Below are 16,920 nucleotides of genomic sequence, written 5' to 3'. Positions count from 1 at the left end.
CTCCAGTTCTGGGTTCCCCATTCAAGAAGAACAGGGAACTACTGGAGAGAGTCCATCAGAGGGCTACAAAGATGATCAAGGGACTGGAGCACCCCTCTTATGAGGAAAGGCTGAGAAACCTGGGTCTGTTTAGCCTGGAGAAGACAAGACTGAGAGGGGATATCATCAATACTTATAAATATCTAAAGTATCAAGAGGATGGGGCCCGACTCTTTCCAGTGGTGCCCGGCGACAGGACAAGGGGCAACAGGCACAAACTGGAACACAGGAAATTCCATCTCAACATGACGAGAAACTACTTTGAGGGTGACAGAGCACTGGAACAGGCTGCCCAGAGTGTTGGTGAGTCTCCTCTGGAGATATTCAAAACCTGCCTGGATCCATTCCTGTCCAACCTGCTCTAGGTGAACTTGCTTTGACAGGGGAATTGGACTAGATGATCTCTGAAGGTCCTTTCCAACTTCGACCATTCTGTGATTCATGAACTCTCATACATATACCTTGCTTGAGAAAGATGGCAAGTCCATGATTTCTAACCTCATGATTCAGGAATGACTTGAGAGGAGCTGTTTTACCTCCTGAACTCCTCTGCAGGATACTCCAGTCAGCTTGAAGACAAAAGTCTTATCAGCCATGACTTCTAAACTACTGGGCAGTTTATTGCCTCAATGGACGGGGGAGTTTGGAGAGGGGGAAGCAGCGGGAGGGGGAAATGACCAGAAAAAAAATAATCTAATGCACTCGGACACAACTGAACTGCATAAACTATAATGGGTGGGTATGTGTTAAATAAGGCAAAATACCAATATTTTGTTATGTGTGCCAAAAGCCTAAACAATAGCTTAAGCATTAACACTTTAACAAAATACAGAATGCATTTAATAAAATACATACTACAGTTCTGAAACAAACCATTAAGTACTGCTTTGAAACAAAGCATAAGAATCTTGCTACTTAGATGTATGTAACATTTACAGTGATACCCACTGAAGCTGGGTCTCTATGCTGTATATTTCAACATTTAAATAGTCAGCGAAAAGACACAAACTTGTCTATGGCTTATGTATTTTATATCAGTAGTCTGCATTGCACACATCTGGCTGCTTTTAACATCACTCAGTTTCCAAAGGCAAAAAGACATACAATAGAGTCCCTGCATTTTCCAGATGCTACTTTGGTTTTAGATATATCAGCCCCGAACTTTTGAAGAAAAAGAAAGCAAAACCTTTTTTCAGTTGGAGACATTACCCAAGTCATTAATGCTGAAGGCTGAAATGTTATGTCTAACCTGATACCTATTCTTCAATTGGATATTAGATTTTTACAGACATGCAATGTATTTGAAGCATGCATTATGCCAAAACAGACTTTTAGTCTGGGGTAGGTAATCAGTGTTGTTATTTCAGTGCATCAGGATATCAAGTCCTGACTGTCTCAAGCTGCTGAGGAGAGAAAGAGACTGTAGGCTGCTCAGAGTCCTGAGGCAGGGAGAGCACAGATTCCAACATTTTTGTCCATTTTTTTTCCCATCTCAGAATTTATCTTCAACTATTGTCCATTTTCAAGATCTCAGCTCCTACCGAAAGTGCAGGCAAAGAATAAGGAAAAGAGAGAAGAGAGCCCAGCACCTGTTTCTCTCCACCTGAGTTTCCAAACGTGTGGCGGAAGCCATTCTGTATGACATTTGAGATCCCTTCCATGCTGAAGCGCTAAAAGTAGTGAAAACATAGCAGAAAGAAAAAAGGGACAGAGAAAAGTTCAGAAGACTATTAATCGGCATTTATCAAGACTATAAAAGATGAATGACACAGACAAGCTCTAAGATGTATTTCAGCACACTTCTGTTTTTTCATTCACCTACTTAATTTTTATAATTAAAAAGCAAACCTTACAATGGCAGTTACACAGTACATCCACATCAAAATTTAATCAAACAAAATTTTCACACTGCAGACTCAATAACTGAGACTTGTCTTTTAAGGCTGTTTCATTTTGACATGTAAAATGTAGTATTTTTAAAAGTTTATTTCACAGTACAATCTCCTTTCAAACTTGTGTTTGAGCAATATACTTTTAGAGACACTGCTAATACCAATTTTCCTATTTTAAGCACCTATAAGAAACACTATTCAGCAGTAGTAGTTTTCAGCTCTACCTCTTTAAAACATTTTATGCTTTCATGTTTACTTTCCCACAACGGAAACAACAATTAGCTATCAATCTACTGTATTCCCCATTTTTTTTTGGTAATATGACAATATATACACAATTAGTTAATAATGCACCCATACTAAGTTCAAACTCCATTATATGGAATCATGGAATCCAAGTAAAGAAAATTTAATATATAATACAACCACAGCTTTTTTCTTAAACTTTGTAAAAAATTTTGATGTTTAGCATGAGATACAAAAATCAGCAACTGACAAGAACATACAAATATGAAACCGTCAAGCTGCTGACACAGGGCAGTAAGATGCACTCACCTCAGCACACTTACCTGAATGCATTTATTTATGGGAGGGGGAATAAAATGTGCTGGAATACAGTATTCATTTGCTTTCTAAAGCACGATGAGGTCAGTAAACAGACACAGACGTTGCCAAAGCCATCTTAACTCTTTTAAGATATCCTACTTAAATGAACTGGTATCTTCAAGCCCTGACTATTTTTAATTACTCCCCAGTTCGTCCTTTCCAGAGATGTAAAAGTTTTAGAAGTTTAAGAAAGTGATTTATCCAAAGCATCTACCAAAGACAAAGAACTAAACCCTCTATTTATTAAAATTAAATTGTAGTATCTACAGGAGGATTTCTTTTCTTAGACTATGAAATTTAACCCTACTTCAAGCTTTGTGTTTAAATGAGACTTCATTACAGTTTTAGTTAACAAAATTATTAATTTATACATTATTTATTAACAGAAACTCACTCGTCACAAAGCTACTTAAACATACTATCTTTATGCACATTCTCAGCACTTTCTTAGAAAAAAGATAAAACAAGAAAAAAAAGTGCAGAAGGAAGGAAGCTTGCACCTCTTTCTGGGACAAGGCTCTCAAATCTGTACTTGGTGATAGTGAAAGCAATTTTCAAAGGACACACATATACACCCTACAGTCTTATATTGGAGCTAGTTTGTTCAATCCTTCTCAGAAAGCAATCTGACACATCTATATCTTGAAGCAACCAAATATGAAAATAACTTATATTGGGACCACATGTAGTTATACTTGAAAGCATCATTCAAGTCTCTAAAATTGAAACTAACCAAATAGCTTAGGAATCACTTGACTCAAGTTTCAAAACCAAATAATGAGTTTTCTTTCTAGTTAGAATTTGAACTTTTTATTGTGCTCTTGCAAAGGGATATATACTTTCTTAGTAGGAAAAAAGGACATATACTTTCTTAAGAGTTCCATTAAAACTTACCTATCTACACAAAAGATGACTTTTCATTAGACAGACAAGATCAGAACTCCATTGATTTATATCACTGGTATCTTATCCTTCTAAGTTTAGAAATAGATTCTGAAGAATTAATGTTTCATTACAAATGTTTATTTCTTACGCTTGAAAAAACAAACCCCAAACCTTCTGATGTCAACCTGAAGCATTCTTTCTGGAACTTAGCCAAGATCTACAATACATTAACCACATTTTCTGCATCCTAGAAGAGACGCTTAGAAATTCTAACATTAATATTCCATTCAAGTAATTTAAAACTATAGTAGACAGATAAGAAAGAAATAAATTGCACTGACAAGGTAATAACCTAACTTCTTTCATTCTCTGCCTTCTATTATTTAAACCGCATTTGAAAGACATTTTTACTTTTGTTGCTATGTTCTGTTAAGAATAAACCAAATTATCTCCTCCCTGTACACCTGCACTACACTTTGGCCTCACCCCTGTCTCTTGTTGGATGTAGTAACACTGCCACAAGTTTCAAGAGATTGAGGGTAAGACTTTTACTTTTTTCCTACCTAAAAACCAACATGATCAATAAATGTCTGTACAACTACAACAGTAACACTGAATTTGCTGTAAAATTAACAGTGGTACATGCATACTAAAATTCACACAGTGAAACCAAACGGATAAATGAGTTTGCCTACTGACAACAGAACACACCGTACATCCAAAGACAGTATTTTTTGTGACTTTGTGAAAAAACTAATCTCAATAGGAATGCCTAAGGCTTGTCTGCAAATGAAGGCATGGAAGCAGTTGTACCAGGTATCTTGATATAATCTACAACTACTACTTCCCACAGGAAAAAAACAAAAAATATTTTAAATCTATAAATAGTTACAAAAATTTTCTTACTGTTCCAGGCATATGACCTCTTTCTTGTTTGCCGTTCTGAGGACTACCATTTTTCAGCTTCTTTTTCTTCTTTGCTGTTTCTTTGTGTTCTCTCTGCTTGTTCTGTACTTCAATTAGGACAGAAATGAAGCTGTTTTTCACTTCTTTCTCAAACTCCAACTCATCTCGTAGAGCCAACTGCTGTACCAGTTCCTCAGAATAATCCTTAATAGCAGTCTCAATTTCTTCTAGCAGTTCATTTAACTCAGCAACAGACAATCTTTTTACTCCTATAAATAATTCATATAAAAAGTAATTCGTCAATATTTAAAGCATGAGAACACTCATGGGAATTACAAGAAAAAAGTACTCTGAAATTTTTCAAAACAAAAATTTCAATTCTAAAAACTACACAGAACAAAACAATATTCCTAAAGGAATAAACACATCACAGAGGCAACTACATTTTCAACAAGAAGACCGTCGAACTTTCTTCTTATTTCTGAGAAATCTGAAATAACCTGCAAATATGAAGAGCATGTTGTGGTTAAGGAAGCTGAAGTAAGCGCTAAAATTCTAATACCGACACCTCTGTTAACTATTACTTTCCATCTACACTCACTGTTTAAAATAAAAGTTCTGCGTATTTTCTGACACAACAATCGACACTGGCATTTCTGGAATCCTTGGATTTTTTACGTACAGTAATACAGGAAATCATATTTTATGAGTGAGGGAATTTTCTTAGGGATATTGGTAAGGTATGCATGCATATTAATAAAAGCTTGCACCAAAGTTTTATGATAAGATTTTTAGATGCATTTAGTAGAAAAACCAACAAAATACTCCAAATTTTCTTTGTCTGGAGATTGTAATCAAAAGCATGGTCTTGTATTGCCCGGAACAAGGACCTACATCAAAACTAACTGACAGACTTATTTCAAGCAAAGAAAAGCATTATTAGTTTTGAGAAAGCATGAGACTGAATTGGTCATTGCTAAACTAGAAGCCTATAAAATGTCAGTTTGGAAACAAAAAAACCTTCCAAGTTTGCATTTTAAAGGTACTGTTGGGTCATGTGTTACAGACAGTGAAGTTATGACCAAGAAGAATGTTCTGAGGCTTGCTTGGGCTAAAAGTGAGCACATTCTTTAAGAACTGTATTCAATTCCCAATTAACTCTGACACACCTAGGAAGTTAGTCCAGCAGCTGCTATGTCAAGGAACATAATTTTCATTGGCATTTAAGAAACGGCTAGTCTTGGTTACACTGAAGAGTGCAATCTGTTTAAGGACATTGCATAGATGTTTGGAATTATTTAGTTACATTGAATTAGTCTAGTAAACGTTATGTCTAAAAAACCTTAAGTTTTTAAGTGAAAGTGTCTACGTACAAGCATTGAAAAACACAGATAAGGCCACAAACTACAAAAAAGTATAGGTCTTTAGAAGCATCAAAGGTAAAATGTGATTTTCTCTCTTAAAGTACAGCAGGGAAAACTGATTGGAGAAAGCTCCTTGTCACTCATTTAACTAAAGAAAAACCAATGAAACCTGTTAAGGCAATTGTGTGGCAAGGAGCCACAGTTTTTCAGAGCAGCTTAGGTCTTAAACTCTATCCAAACACTGTAACAGTACTATATGGTTAAGGATCTAAGTTTCAAGTAGTTTGAACCCTTCATCACCTATACTGTTGCTTAAACTATTCTAAGTATGCAGCACGCAGGTTACAGCCTCTGCTTGTAACACACATGTAGTCTGTGCTCACAGTCGGTGCACATACCACAGAAGGTCTTACCACAGCAATAACTTTTTGCAAAGTCAACTCTGGTTGTCAGCAACAGCAAACAGCAACATCAACTCAAACATAAGCAGGGGGAAGAACAGTAAATTCAGCAACAAGATTATCTGGTGCTCTGTGGGTGCAAGTCGCAGAACAGGCCTTACAGTCTGTGAAACTGCATATACTCTGCGGTAAAAATTAATGTGAGTAAGTTCCATATGCAGTACTATAAAGGACAATCTAAAAAGCATAGGTTGCACCACTGTTCTGTTTTTGTGAAAGACAAGTAAACAAAGCACCAGTGAGTCCCAACACTTAAGAACCAGCTTCACAGCCTAAAAAACAATTGTTCCAAAAACACAGGTGCAGATTATCCAACTGCAATCCTAATTTGTTTATGGCAGGTCAGCTGTTGTGATCAAAGCCTACAAAAGGGCTACACAGGAACTACTCAGCTGACACAGGTGAGTGAAGACAGAGTAATTCAAATGCAGAAGACTACTTGGAGTAAATCTTAGATATGTAGGCTAAAGGACTTACCTATGTAACCAGAGCTGTAACTGGTTTTATTTTTGGCCTGTCTTAATACATGTCTTTTCCTAGCCAAGACAAAAGTAAATACAAGCTTTGATTTCCTGCTCTCAATCCTAAAAATTAACACCTCTGACTCATCTTATAAAAGCCAGACAGTTTTTAGGAAAACCCTGCAACAAATTCAGAGAGATGCAGACTAATTCTGAAGCAGCTTCATGCAGAAAAAAAGGAAGCAAGAGCTTTTCATAAAATAGTGACCTGAAACACATGAAAGCAGATTCTGAGAAACTGGTGAAGCAAAGTTAAATTATCTGCCACAGTAACTCAAGGCATCATTTGGTCAAGGCCGACCTTTAAACCATGAAGATGCAACAGACAAGATGAACTCCTGAGGCAAAGCAAAATAAATATGATATGAAATACCAAGCAAGCTTGATTAGATCCAAACCTAAAGACATATGGAACTGTCAGAAAAGCAGGAAGCCCTGCTGTGCAGGGTAACTTTGCTTTCATATTCCTGAAATTTATGTGTTGAGACAGCTAAGAGTCCAACCATGAAAATGGAATCTCCTCCATAAATCTGAAGTGTAGCAGAAACTGGAAGTCATGTCACAAAAGGTCAGCCAGTTTTCTGAATCTCCTACAGAATTTACATTGCTGACCTAGACTACAGGAAAGAAAACACCAAACTTTGTGAGAGGGACCAGAGCAGAAGGAACATATAGTAAATACTCTTTGTGTTCCTGTCACCTTCTAGAATTGATTTTGGCAAGCACACAGATCAAATGAATTTCCATCATGAAACTGATTAATCACAGGTTTCTTTTACATACAATTCAATCTATGACAATGAACCTACATATGACATTTCTCCTTTCCTTTTGTATAGGGAAGAACAGATTATTTCATTTGAGTAGAAGAAGATACAAAAGTTTTGGGTTTTTTTTAACTTTTAAGCTTTTTGAAGAGCAATGGATGGGGAGGAAAGAAAAATATGCAAGAAAAATATGGGAAAAAAAAGCAAGAGTTGCCTTATTTTTGTGTTACTGTATATCAAGATCTGTTGTAGTGACTGAAACAGTACCAAAGAAACACTGTTTGCTTTATTTACTGCATAGCTTTCAAGACCTTTAGCTAATCTTCTTTAACACAGTGTACTGGCCTCAAGAAAGTGCCTCACTTTAGAATATAGAAATTAATAAAGTTTAATAAAAATGATCGACTTATCACTTTACCTTTGAAGGGACCTCATTCCAGTGAAACAAGCTTCAGCATATTTGCTTTAATATGAAATTCTATAAAGTTTTATTTTTGTTCTAAGTTATAAAAGCTGGCAAAGGTAAGTCATCTATTTATGTTCTAAATCTAGTTTATTCTTTCAGGGCATTTTGAAAATATTTTTGAATGCAGGTATTTCATAAGAAGGACTTGCTATAAATCAAACATGGCAAACTTACCCTTTAAACTATTTTCAATAAGCATAATACTAAATAAATATCACTTACTCTCTTCATAGCTGTTGTTTGTACTGGATCTCTTGAGCGTCTGAATTTCCTGGGAAAGTATGGAGAGCCGATCTGATTGAGTGGGTGTTTCATCATCTTCTGGATCAGGTGATTCCTGCATCATTTCCTCTATTTCTTCAATCACCTTCAAAAAATGAAAACACTTATGAAGACCCTCCTGCATGAAGAGAAACAGCCTGCAATTTAAAGCAAAGCTGTGAAGAGCTTAAGGTTTGGGTTTTTTTTTACTTTAAATTAGCAAAGATGCTGCTGCTGGATAAAACTAATACCAAGACTAGATTGAGGAGAATCAACAAAATCATATTGATGTTTCCTCCCCATCCCTGCACTCTAAGAATAAGTCTACCTTTTCAAGGTAAATTGGTGATCTCATAACAAGCAGTATGTTGAAACTACACAGTTATTTCTACAAGAAGGTACACATGGTTCTGCTTAAGAGAACTGAAATAAAGAATGATCAGGAATATCTTTCCCAACTATTCTGTTGAAGGAAAACAAAACAACAACAAAAAAAATCAATTACACGCCCACTCCCACCCCTCATTTCACTGTGCTTCTCTAAGCAAAAAAAAAAAAAAAAAGCTCTGAATAACCTGAAAATCTACTGTGCTTATGACAATTTTTATGAATAGATACATCATAACCTGAAGCTGATTTGTATCCCTGGGTGTAAGATCTGAGTGAGACCGAAAGTAGGAGAACAGAAATCCTGCATAATAAGCTTACTTTTTGGTATAGAAATGACCATATTTCTACAGGCTAAGCTGAATGGCTGAATAAATAACACATCAACTTTTGCAGATTTAAAGGCTGAACACATTGCTGGGATCCACCTCGCAGTAAAAAAGAGCTGAGGCAGTTCAAGTAAACCTGTCTCTTGTACTCTTAATAACCATGTTCAGAGTCCACAGGCAACCACTTAAGCAACAAGAAAATACAGTCTTGCATTTACTTACTCAAGAAGGATCTTAATGGACAGTCATTAACCTTACTGAGAAGAGCAATTTTCAAGATAACTTAAGTAAATCCATGGATTTGAAAGAGAAGCCTTTAGACACTAAGTAATTTGAAAGCTTCATAGCAGAACTGTTGATCTGCTCTCATATTAGGCAAAAACTTCAAAGAATTCTTGCTAACCACACAGCCATGGGAAGATACGAATGGCGACACAGTCATGCTGGAAAACTATGAACTCTACAACACCACCAACATTCTGAAAATATTTCTGCTTCTTAACATATATATTTAATTTTGTAGTATTTCTGACTAATTCACGGTAAGAAATGTATAAAGATTTCAAAGACCCTGCACTATCAACCTCACCTGAAGCACTGGAATACTTTTCAAATCTGAATGATGTAGTAATATTTCACACATTTCAAGACCATTAAAGAACAATCAAGAAGCACAAGAAAGAAGAACAAAAAATAATCACAGATGAAAAGAAAATACTACACCAAGCAACAATGTCTTTGCCGAACACTTTACCTGCTCTGCTGTGAAAAGTGGTTCATCATTGATGCAGGAAACAATGATAGAATGCATATCCAGTTGTTCTCTCAGCTCTTCGTCATCTGACAGGTCAAGGTTCAAGTTATCATTTACCTAGAAAGAACGACAATGTGCATTTATATAAATATATATACACATTTGTGTGTGTATATATCTATAAAATACATGTGCATACACAAAAACCAAGAGGGGAACTAACACTGAATTTTAAGAACGAAACAGATTCCTTGACCGTAATAACAGAATCAATGATTCTTGCTGTCAAATACCTGGAAACTGAAGTACCTTAACAACTGAAATCAAAACTGCAATTGGAGAAAGTTAAAATAGCTGTCAGTTTTTACAGTCTTTAAATACCCTCAGCATATAAAGACCATACACACAATGACATGCAGATTATCTGCACAGAAGACAGTCAGTACAATGTAGATACTTAAATCTTAAATGCAGACAGACACTTGTCAGTGTGGGGTGCAAATCGACCTGTAATCTCTAACATTACACAAACCTGTTATTTTAAAATGCTTTTATAGTTCTACTTTTTCACACGATAAAAGACACAAAAAAAGTTGTTTTGAAAAACAGAACATGGTTATCACTGCAGATTATTTTAAAATTATATTGTTGAATATCTCAGGCTCTTTTCAAAAAGAAAAAGATGTAATGCTGTTCCCACACATACACCATCAAATTACACTCATCCTTCAAACCCAAAGATGTACATATAGTAAAAGAAAAGATTTAAGTCCCCTCCTTAATCAGTCAGGTATACTTTACTCTCACATAGCGATATATTCTAGTTTATTTACAAAGTTATTTGTTTTTTCTGCACTTTGTGTATTACTAGATTCCAGCCATACCAACCTAAAAAAGCCTCCCAGCCTCCAAAAGCTGCAACCCCTAACGTTTTGAGCTCAATCTCTTTAACTGATATTTGAGTTAATTTACAAGCCTTATGACTAGCTGTATAAAGTCCTTGGTCTCACCATACCAGATTTCAATTTTTATTGCAATTCCTCCAATTTTCCCACTTTCTTCAGAAACCTTATAGTTTTCAGATTAATTTTGAAGATGCTACTGATATCCCCAGATAGCTAGTCTATAGGGGAAAACACAACATTCATATTTTTTCAGCAATCAGAATGAAGTTAAATGTCCACTTTTTTTCAGAATATGAGATCCAACAACCATGCAGTGACAGGGCTCCACTAAGAATATCTGTTCAGCTACCGCACAGGTACATCCCAGTTTTCACACTAATGTCTGCAGTCCTCAAATGTTTTTCCAGGTATATAGGATTAAGACAACTATGGGATAGTAAGCAAGGATAACAGTTTACTAGAAGGTCAGCTTCCCCTCCTGACACCTCCAGAAACAGTATTCTGACAGTCACTCAGAATATATTCTGATAATTTAGGCTAATAAACTACCTAAACCAATGCAAGCTACAGCTGATACCAAAAGGACCACCTGGCCTTCCACCCAGCCACACTCCATGCCCGTTTGTGTCCTCACACTCCTACCAGGGAATGACCCGTTTAAAAGGAATCTAACAAAAATATAATAAACAAGCAATTATGCAATCCTGTTCCTTGTACCAATGTACAACACTTCTACCCAACTACTTCTTTCACCATCAGAGCCGTATAAAAGATCACAGATCTGTGATGTGCAGCAACAAAGATTAGATGAATCAGCCTCATTCACCTTACATTTTTTTCCTACTAAAACAGGAAGAGAAATACTTTAAGCACAAATCCAACAGCATATTATTAGTTTCAAACGCACCAAGGAAGTGTTGCTTAGCTGTTAGTATTCACTGTAAGAAAGCTAAAACAAGCTACTAGCTGGTCCATATGTGCTGTCAAATATCCAGAAATACTTCTGAAACACAGAGAAGTAGAAAAAAAAGTATGTCAAATGCTCCCTAACAGATGGGCTTTACACATCAAAAGCCATGCCAGGTGGAGTGAAAGCTGAAAAAACTTGAGATACGTTTAATCCAGAAACTGATTTTCCCTCTACTGGCAGCATACCTAAGATTCTTTCTAATCCATCAACACCACTTTAGATTTTCTTATGTAGTTCCTTCGTAACTTCCTTCAAAGAACTTACAAAACATTTGTTTATATTATAGCTAGTCCCTTATCAATAAATCCATCAGTCTTCCAGTCCATTTTTCAGTCACACAACAAGGTCACGGCATGGGGGTTGGAAGCCTTTTTACTTTAAATGTAAGGATTGAGTTACTCTAAAACCACTTAGAAAAACTGAACAAGCGTTCGAAAGCACAAGTCAAATTCAAGGGATAATCATCAGACTCAAATCGAGAAAGTGAGTTCCAAACTGCCATCTTCCCCTGCTGAACCCCAAAGTATACTCTTCATCAGAACGATCTTTGTTCCTGTCCCAGTAAAAAGTAGCTGTGAATTATATAATGGATGGCAGAAGTCAAAGTGTTACCCTATTCTCAGGTCACACAGAGATATTTTTACAACATAACTCAACTTCACTAAGTTTAAAAGATAAGCCACTCTTTTCCTCAGAAGACATGGAAGATGGGAATTCTTCCTAGCTTTTTTCCTGAAGCATTTTAATCTACTTTTAAGAAGATCAGAGGACAACCCTTTCTATAAACCTCTCTGAAGCTCTTCGTTCCGTACTCCCTCCCCAGACAGCTATTCTACTTGTTAAGGAAGAGAAACAAAACAAAACAAACTCTTGCACTTCAGTGTCTCCTGGGTCACCTTTCCTGTAAAAGAAGCCACTTGAGTTTCCACCCGATTGCAGAATGAGATGAAATTAAAAATAGTCCACACTGGATTTACTACATTAGAATGCTCCCGCCTCTTTTCCTTCCTCACGCAGAATAGTGTTCAACATGAAACAGACAGTACAAAGATTTTATGTGAAACACACTCTCATTTTACAAATTTTTCTAACATGCTCTGGCTCATGAGCTTCCATCTAAAACTAACCCTGAATTATTCCACCCCAAGGAGATGTAAACATATATCAAACATCCTTGATTTTTTTGATTTTTAAAAACCTCTTATGTATTGTACCAAGCACTAAAAATATTTTAAGCCATTTAATAAAAACACTCTTTTATACAAATGCAAATTATTTTATTTCCCTGCTGAGTATAAGACTCAAAGAGCATATTTCTGCTGATCAGAACTTACCCCTTTTTCTGAAAGATTCAGTGTTGGCAAGTGCAAAGCTCTGGTGTGGGAAGATTTCCAGTCAACAGGCATTACGTTACCATAATTATCAGTCAGAGCATTCCAAATCCTGGAGAGAGGAATAAAGGAACAAAAATGCAGGCTTTAAACCAAGCAGCAACTGATCACCAGTGAACATACTTGTAATGATACTATATTTCTATCAACAATTATTTTTTCCTCCCTAAATATTCATCTGCAAGTTACTGACAATATTTTTGTAATGTTTTGAAGCTAAGAGAAAACTTTTTTTGATAAACATAATTTATTTCCCTGTTTAAACCAACAATGTACACACAGCAGTGAAATAAAACAACGTAATGAAGAGGCAGCTTTATTACTAATTATATAATCAGACTCAGAATCTTTTCAGGGGGTGAATGAGTCCTTCCTTTAATGAAATTTGAGCTCAGCTATAAACTCCTTTCCTAGTGTTGTTCCTGTTTTCCTTGCCTTTTGCACGTTAAAATTGGGAATTAGCAAAGGCTGAATAGCAAATTCTGAGCCAAACTTACTTACTTTCTTACTTTTTTTCTTACTTTTTTTCTATTTATCACGCACAAATGAACATGCACAACTTATACTAAAATTCTGCAAGAATTTCATTTCATCCAGAAGTACTCTTGCAGAGCTTGACCCACCACTCTTGTCTACAGTTGCTCTTGATTATGTCTACAGCATACAGCCTCTCTGGCTGTACTATAGGCTTTGCGTATGCAGCCCTGTTCCAGTATACCAGTTCAGATTTTGAAACAGAGCAGCCCTGTTAGCAGGTTGCTGCCTCAAGTCAGCTAACAAACCCTGCCTTTAAGAGCTATGCTGTGGGTGCATGTTTGGAGTGGTTGCCTAGCTAGGCCCAGAGGAATGGCTGAGCCAGACACAGAAGGGCAGACAGAGCCTCGTCACTGCGCACCATGTCTCTGATTCATGGTTCTCTGAACTCACCTCACCGTTTGTACCTTTATACCGTAGATATCTAGTCTTTTGCTAACAGTATTTTTTTTTTCTCTTAGAATGAAACATACTATTTAGTTAGCTCAACGTAAAGAACTACAGTATTTTTAATGAAGATAAGCTCATGGAAATTTACTGTGAAAAAACAGGTATAAATAGCTGTAAAATAATGTTAAAAACAGAAAGGTTGCACAGATCAGAAAGTGCTATTGCTCAAAAAAAAACCCCCAAAACATCCCAAACTAAAAAAACCCAATAACCATAGTTGCAACTGAGATTCTGTTCCCCATCTGCTTTCCATGTTTAATTTCAAATACCAAAACAGCGGTCATTTTACGAGAGGCTAAACAAATATCACCCTCTGTCACTCTGCATTTCAGAGCAGCAACTTTTCCTCCCCCCGGAGGCAGGAGGCACCGGGATGCCCACACGCCTCCCCGGCCGGCAGGGGAACAAAACCTGACGGCTCGGTGTCAGACCAGCGCCGGCGGCCCGGCAGGGCCCTGCGGGCGGGGAAGAGCTTCACTTGCCGCAGCCCACAAGCCCTGACCGGGGCTTGGCGAGAGGAAGGCCCGGGCCAGAAGGCCCTGGGATAGCAGCACTATGTTTTGTAATACTATAGTAAGACCAACCTTCTGCTGGCAAGGACGTATCACCCACAGACTGCATCTCAAATAACTGGTGATAGACATCTGGATAATTGCAAAAAGTCTGTTTTTCATAGGCCACTTCTACACTATAAACAAAGACTTGCCATTTGTTAAAGAAAGGTTTGTTGCTGGCTTCTCTTTTTTCCACCTAAGAGCTTGCTCTGGAGCACATTAAAGTCAGTTTCTGTCCTTCAATTTCATCTAAAGCTTCATAAGTAATAAGTCACCAAAGAGTTTAGCTTAGCCTGGAGACAGAGGTATATTAAACCCCAGCTTGCTTTCTCTTTAGGGAGAGTCGCTAAACTATGCAGCAGGTTTTTAGTTGCTGGGGTTTTTTTTTGGTTTGTCTTCTCCAATGAAGTACTTTCTCCAGTCACTTCTAAATTTTCACCACTACAACAAGTTAATAGATTTTGTCACAAACACACAGGTTCATTTTTCCCTTCAGACCATTTCTCTTGATCAAAAGTTCTGATTTTTTTTGTTATTATTCTTATTTCATATTTCTTTGCATGGAGGAAACAGAAATATACCAAAAAAAAAAGCACATGAAATTTGCATTGTAGATCAGCTCAAGTACGCTGTCCAGAAAACACAGAAGACAAGTATTTCTTTATAACAACTTCAGCGTCGCTTCGCGCCGCTTCGCTGGGTTTCCTTCTGCGCAAGGAAGGTGGCATGGCACAGGGCCTGAGGCAGCCGCTTTTGAGGCAGCTGAGTAGGGGCAGCTCAGCAGGGAGGGGAAAGGGGAAGGAGGAGTATTTGCAATAATTTAATTGTAACCTGGTAACCGAGGGATGGGGGGCTTTTTGACTGTCGTTTTCCCCTCCATTCAGCGACTCAACACATACAAAACTAAGTTTTGGAGATAACTTGGTTCTTATTAGCACAGTCGCTCCCGTGGCCACCCTTCGCTAGCTTTATACTGTTTCCTTATGTGTGATGGCTTATGATTGGCTTTTTTAATCTAGTACTTTTTTGAGCCACAGTAAACTTTTGATATGCCAAAGTATGTATCAGGAATTTTCTCTGCTTACCTTAATGAATTTGGTTTGAGCCTCCTTTAAGTTTCTTTTCCTACTTCCTCCTGTTTGGAAAGACAGAGCAAGTAGAAAATTCATTCCTTCTTGAGCATCTGCGTGCCACTGAGGTAATTTAAAGACTTTTGTCCTGTCCTACCCAGCTACAACTTTTTCAAGCTGCCAGGCCCTAGGATACGTAGGCATTCTAATATGATCCCTCTGACACTGGGTGTAGGACAGAGGACACCAGGACTGCTTTGAGTGTTCAAATGTGGATGCAACATTGTTTTATACAGTAGCGCAGTGATGTTTTCTGTTCCATTCTGATGAAAAAGCAAAGTGTTTGCAGGCAGAATTTAAGGATGCTCTTCTAGAGGACATAGTCTTGGGAAGGAGCAAAAATGCTGGAACAGGTAACTAGCAAGGAGGAGGAAATTACTGGGAATTCAGCATATAAGTGTGACGGGATGCACAAAAATACCAATGTATCCTAGTCAAAGTCAATTATGGTCTCTGCTGTAACTATTACTACTTGGGGATTCAGATTCTTGCAGCTAGCTCTGCAAGAACATTAACTCAGTGGTCAGTAGCAATCCAAACAGTAAGTATGATGCTAGATCCAGGGTGTACCATGCTTGAACAATGTGGACATTTTCAGTCCCTTTACCCTTGATCTCTAAAGGATGTAATAGAATGGGAAGTACAAAGAATGGCAAGGCTGGCCAGAAGGTGTGGAACTGCTCCCAGATAATTGCATCTTGGGCTTTTCAGCACAGAAAAAATTGAAAGATACAGATCTCTAAATTAATGGGTGGCATATAGATACTGATCCACTGCTGTTTTGAATGCAGAAAGTCAAGGATATCAAATGAAACCATCAAGAGGGTTGGTTCAGAGAAAGAAAAGGAAGCAGTTTTTCACAGAGCAAGTAATTAAGCTGAAAATATTGCTTCAGGAAGTTAATACCAGCACTTTACATCAAGTCCATTAATTTACAAATTAATAAAAGAAAAACCATTATAGGCTAATAGGTAAATAAATGATCTGTGGCTCAGGAAGTCCATGAAGTGCAAATTCTGATTCCACACACTTTCTATAGGACCTCATGTTAGAGTCCCATATAATTGATTATGGCTTTCTGTCAGGTAGGACTAGACCACATGGATTCAATGGCAGGGCAATGGCCTAACTTTGCATTTGAGAGATTGATCAGTTTCAGTATGCTGAAAGCATTTGGAATTCCACAAATCTCTCTAATGTGAAAATTCTTTAGTGTAAAAGTCAGAATTTTCTGCAAACTGTTCTTTACCCACAGTATGTTCTGAACTGTTCTGATCTAAAGTCAGCAGGACAATAATATGAATTCCTACTCCCAGGGAAAAAACCTCACCACAGTATCAATCTATAA

At 37.2% G+C, this 16,920-nt stretch overlaps 1 protein-coding gene across 1 annotated transcript in view; it reads right to left on the bottom strand.

The window, feature by feature from the left end:
* The window catches only part of FEZ2 (fasciculation and elongation protein zeta 2 (zygin II)), a 31,728-nt gene that overhangs the window by 12,313 nt on the left and 2,495 nt on the right, over positions 1–16,920 (bottom strand). The window contains exons 2-6 of the mRNA XM_009880438.1: positions 12,848–12,956; positions 9,639–9,755; positions 8,130–8,274; positions 4,329–4,597; positions 1,629–1,709 (exon numbers count right to left, since the gene is read on the bottom strand). Of these exons, the coding sequence (XP_009878740.1) occupies positions 1,629–1,709; positions 4,329–4,597; positions 8,130–8,274; positions 9,639–9,755; positions 12,848–12,956 (721 nt within the window). The remainder of the gene's footprint in view (positions 1–1,628; positions 1,710–4,328; positions 4,598–8,129; positions 8,275–9,638; positions 9,756–12,847; positions 12,957–16,920) is intronic.

This window comes from Charadrius vociferus, unplaced genomic scaffold, assembly GCF_000708025.1.
Source record: "Charadrius vociferus isolate BGI_N301 unplaced genomic scaffold, ASM70802v2 scaffold62, whole genome shotgun sequence".
Lineage (NCBI taxonomy): Eukaryota > Metazoa > Chordata > Aves > Charadriiformes > Charadriidae > Charadrius > Charadrius vociferus.
Note: the sequence above shows the minus strand (reverse complement) of the source record. Positions and strands in the feature narration are given on the sequence as shown.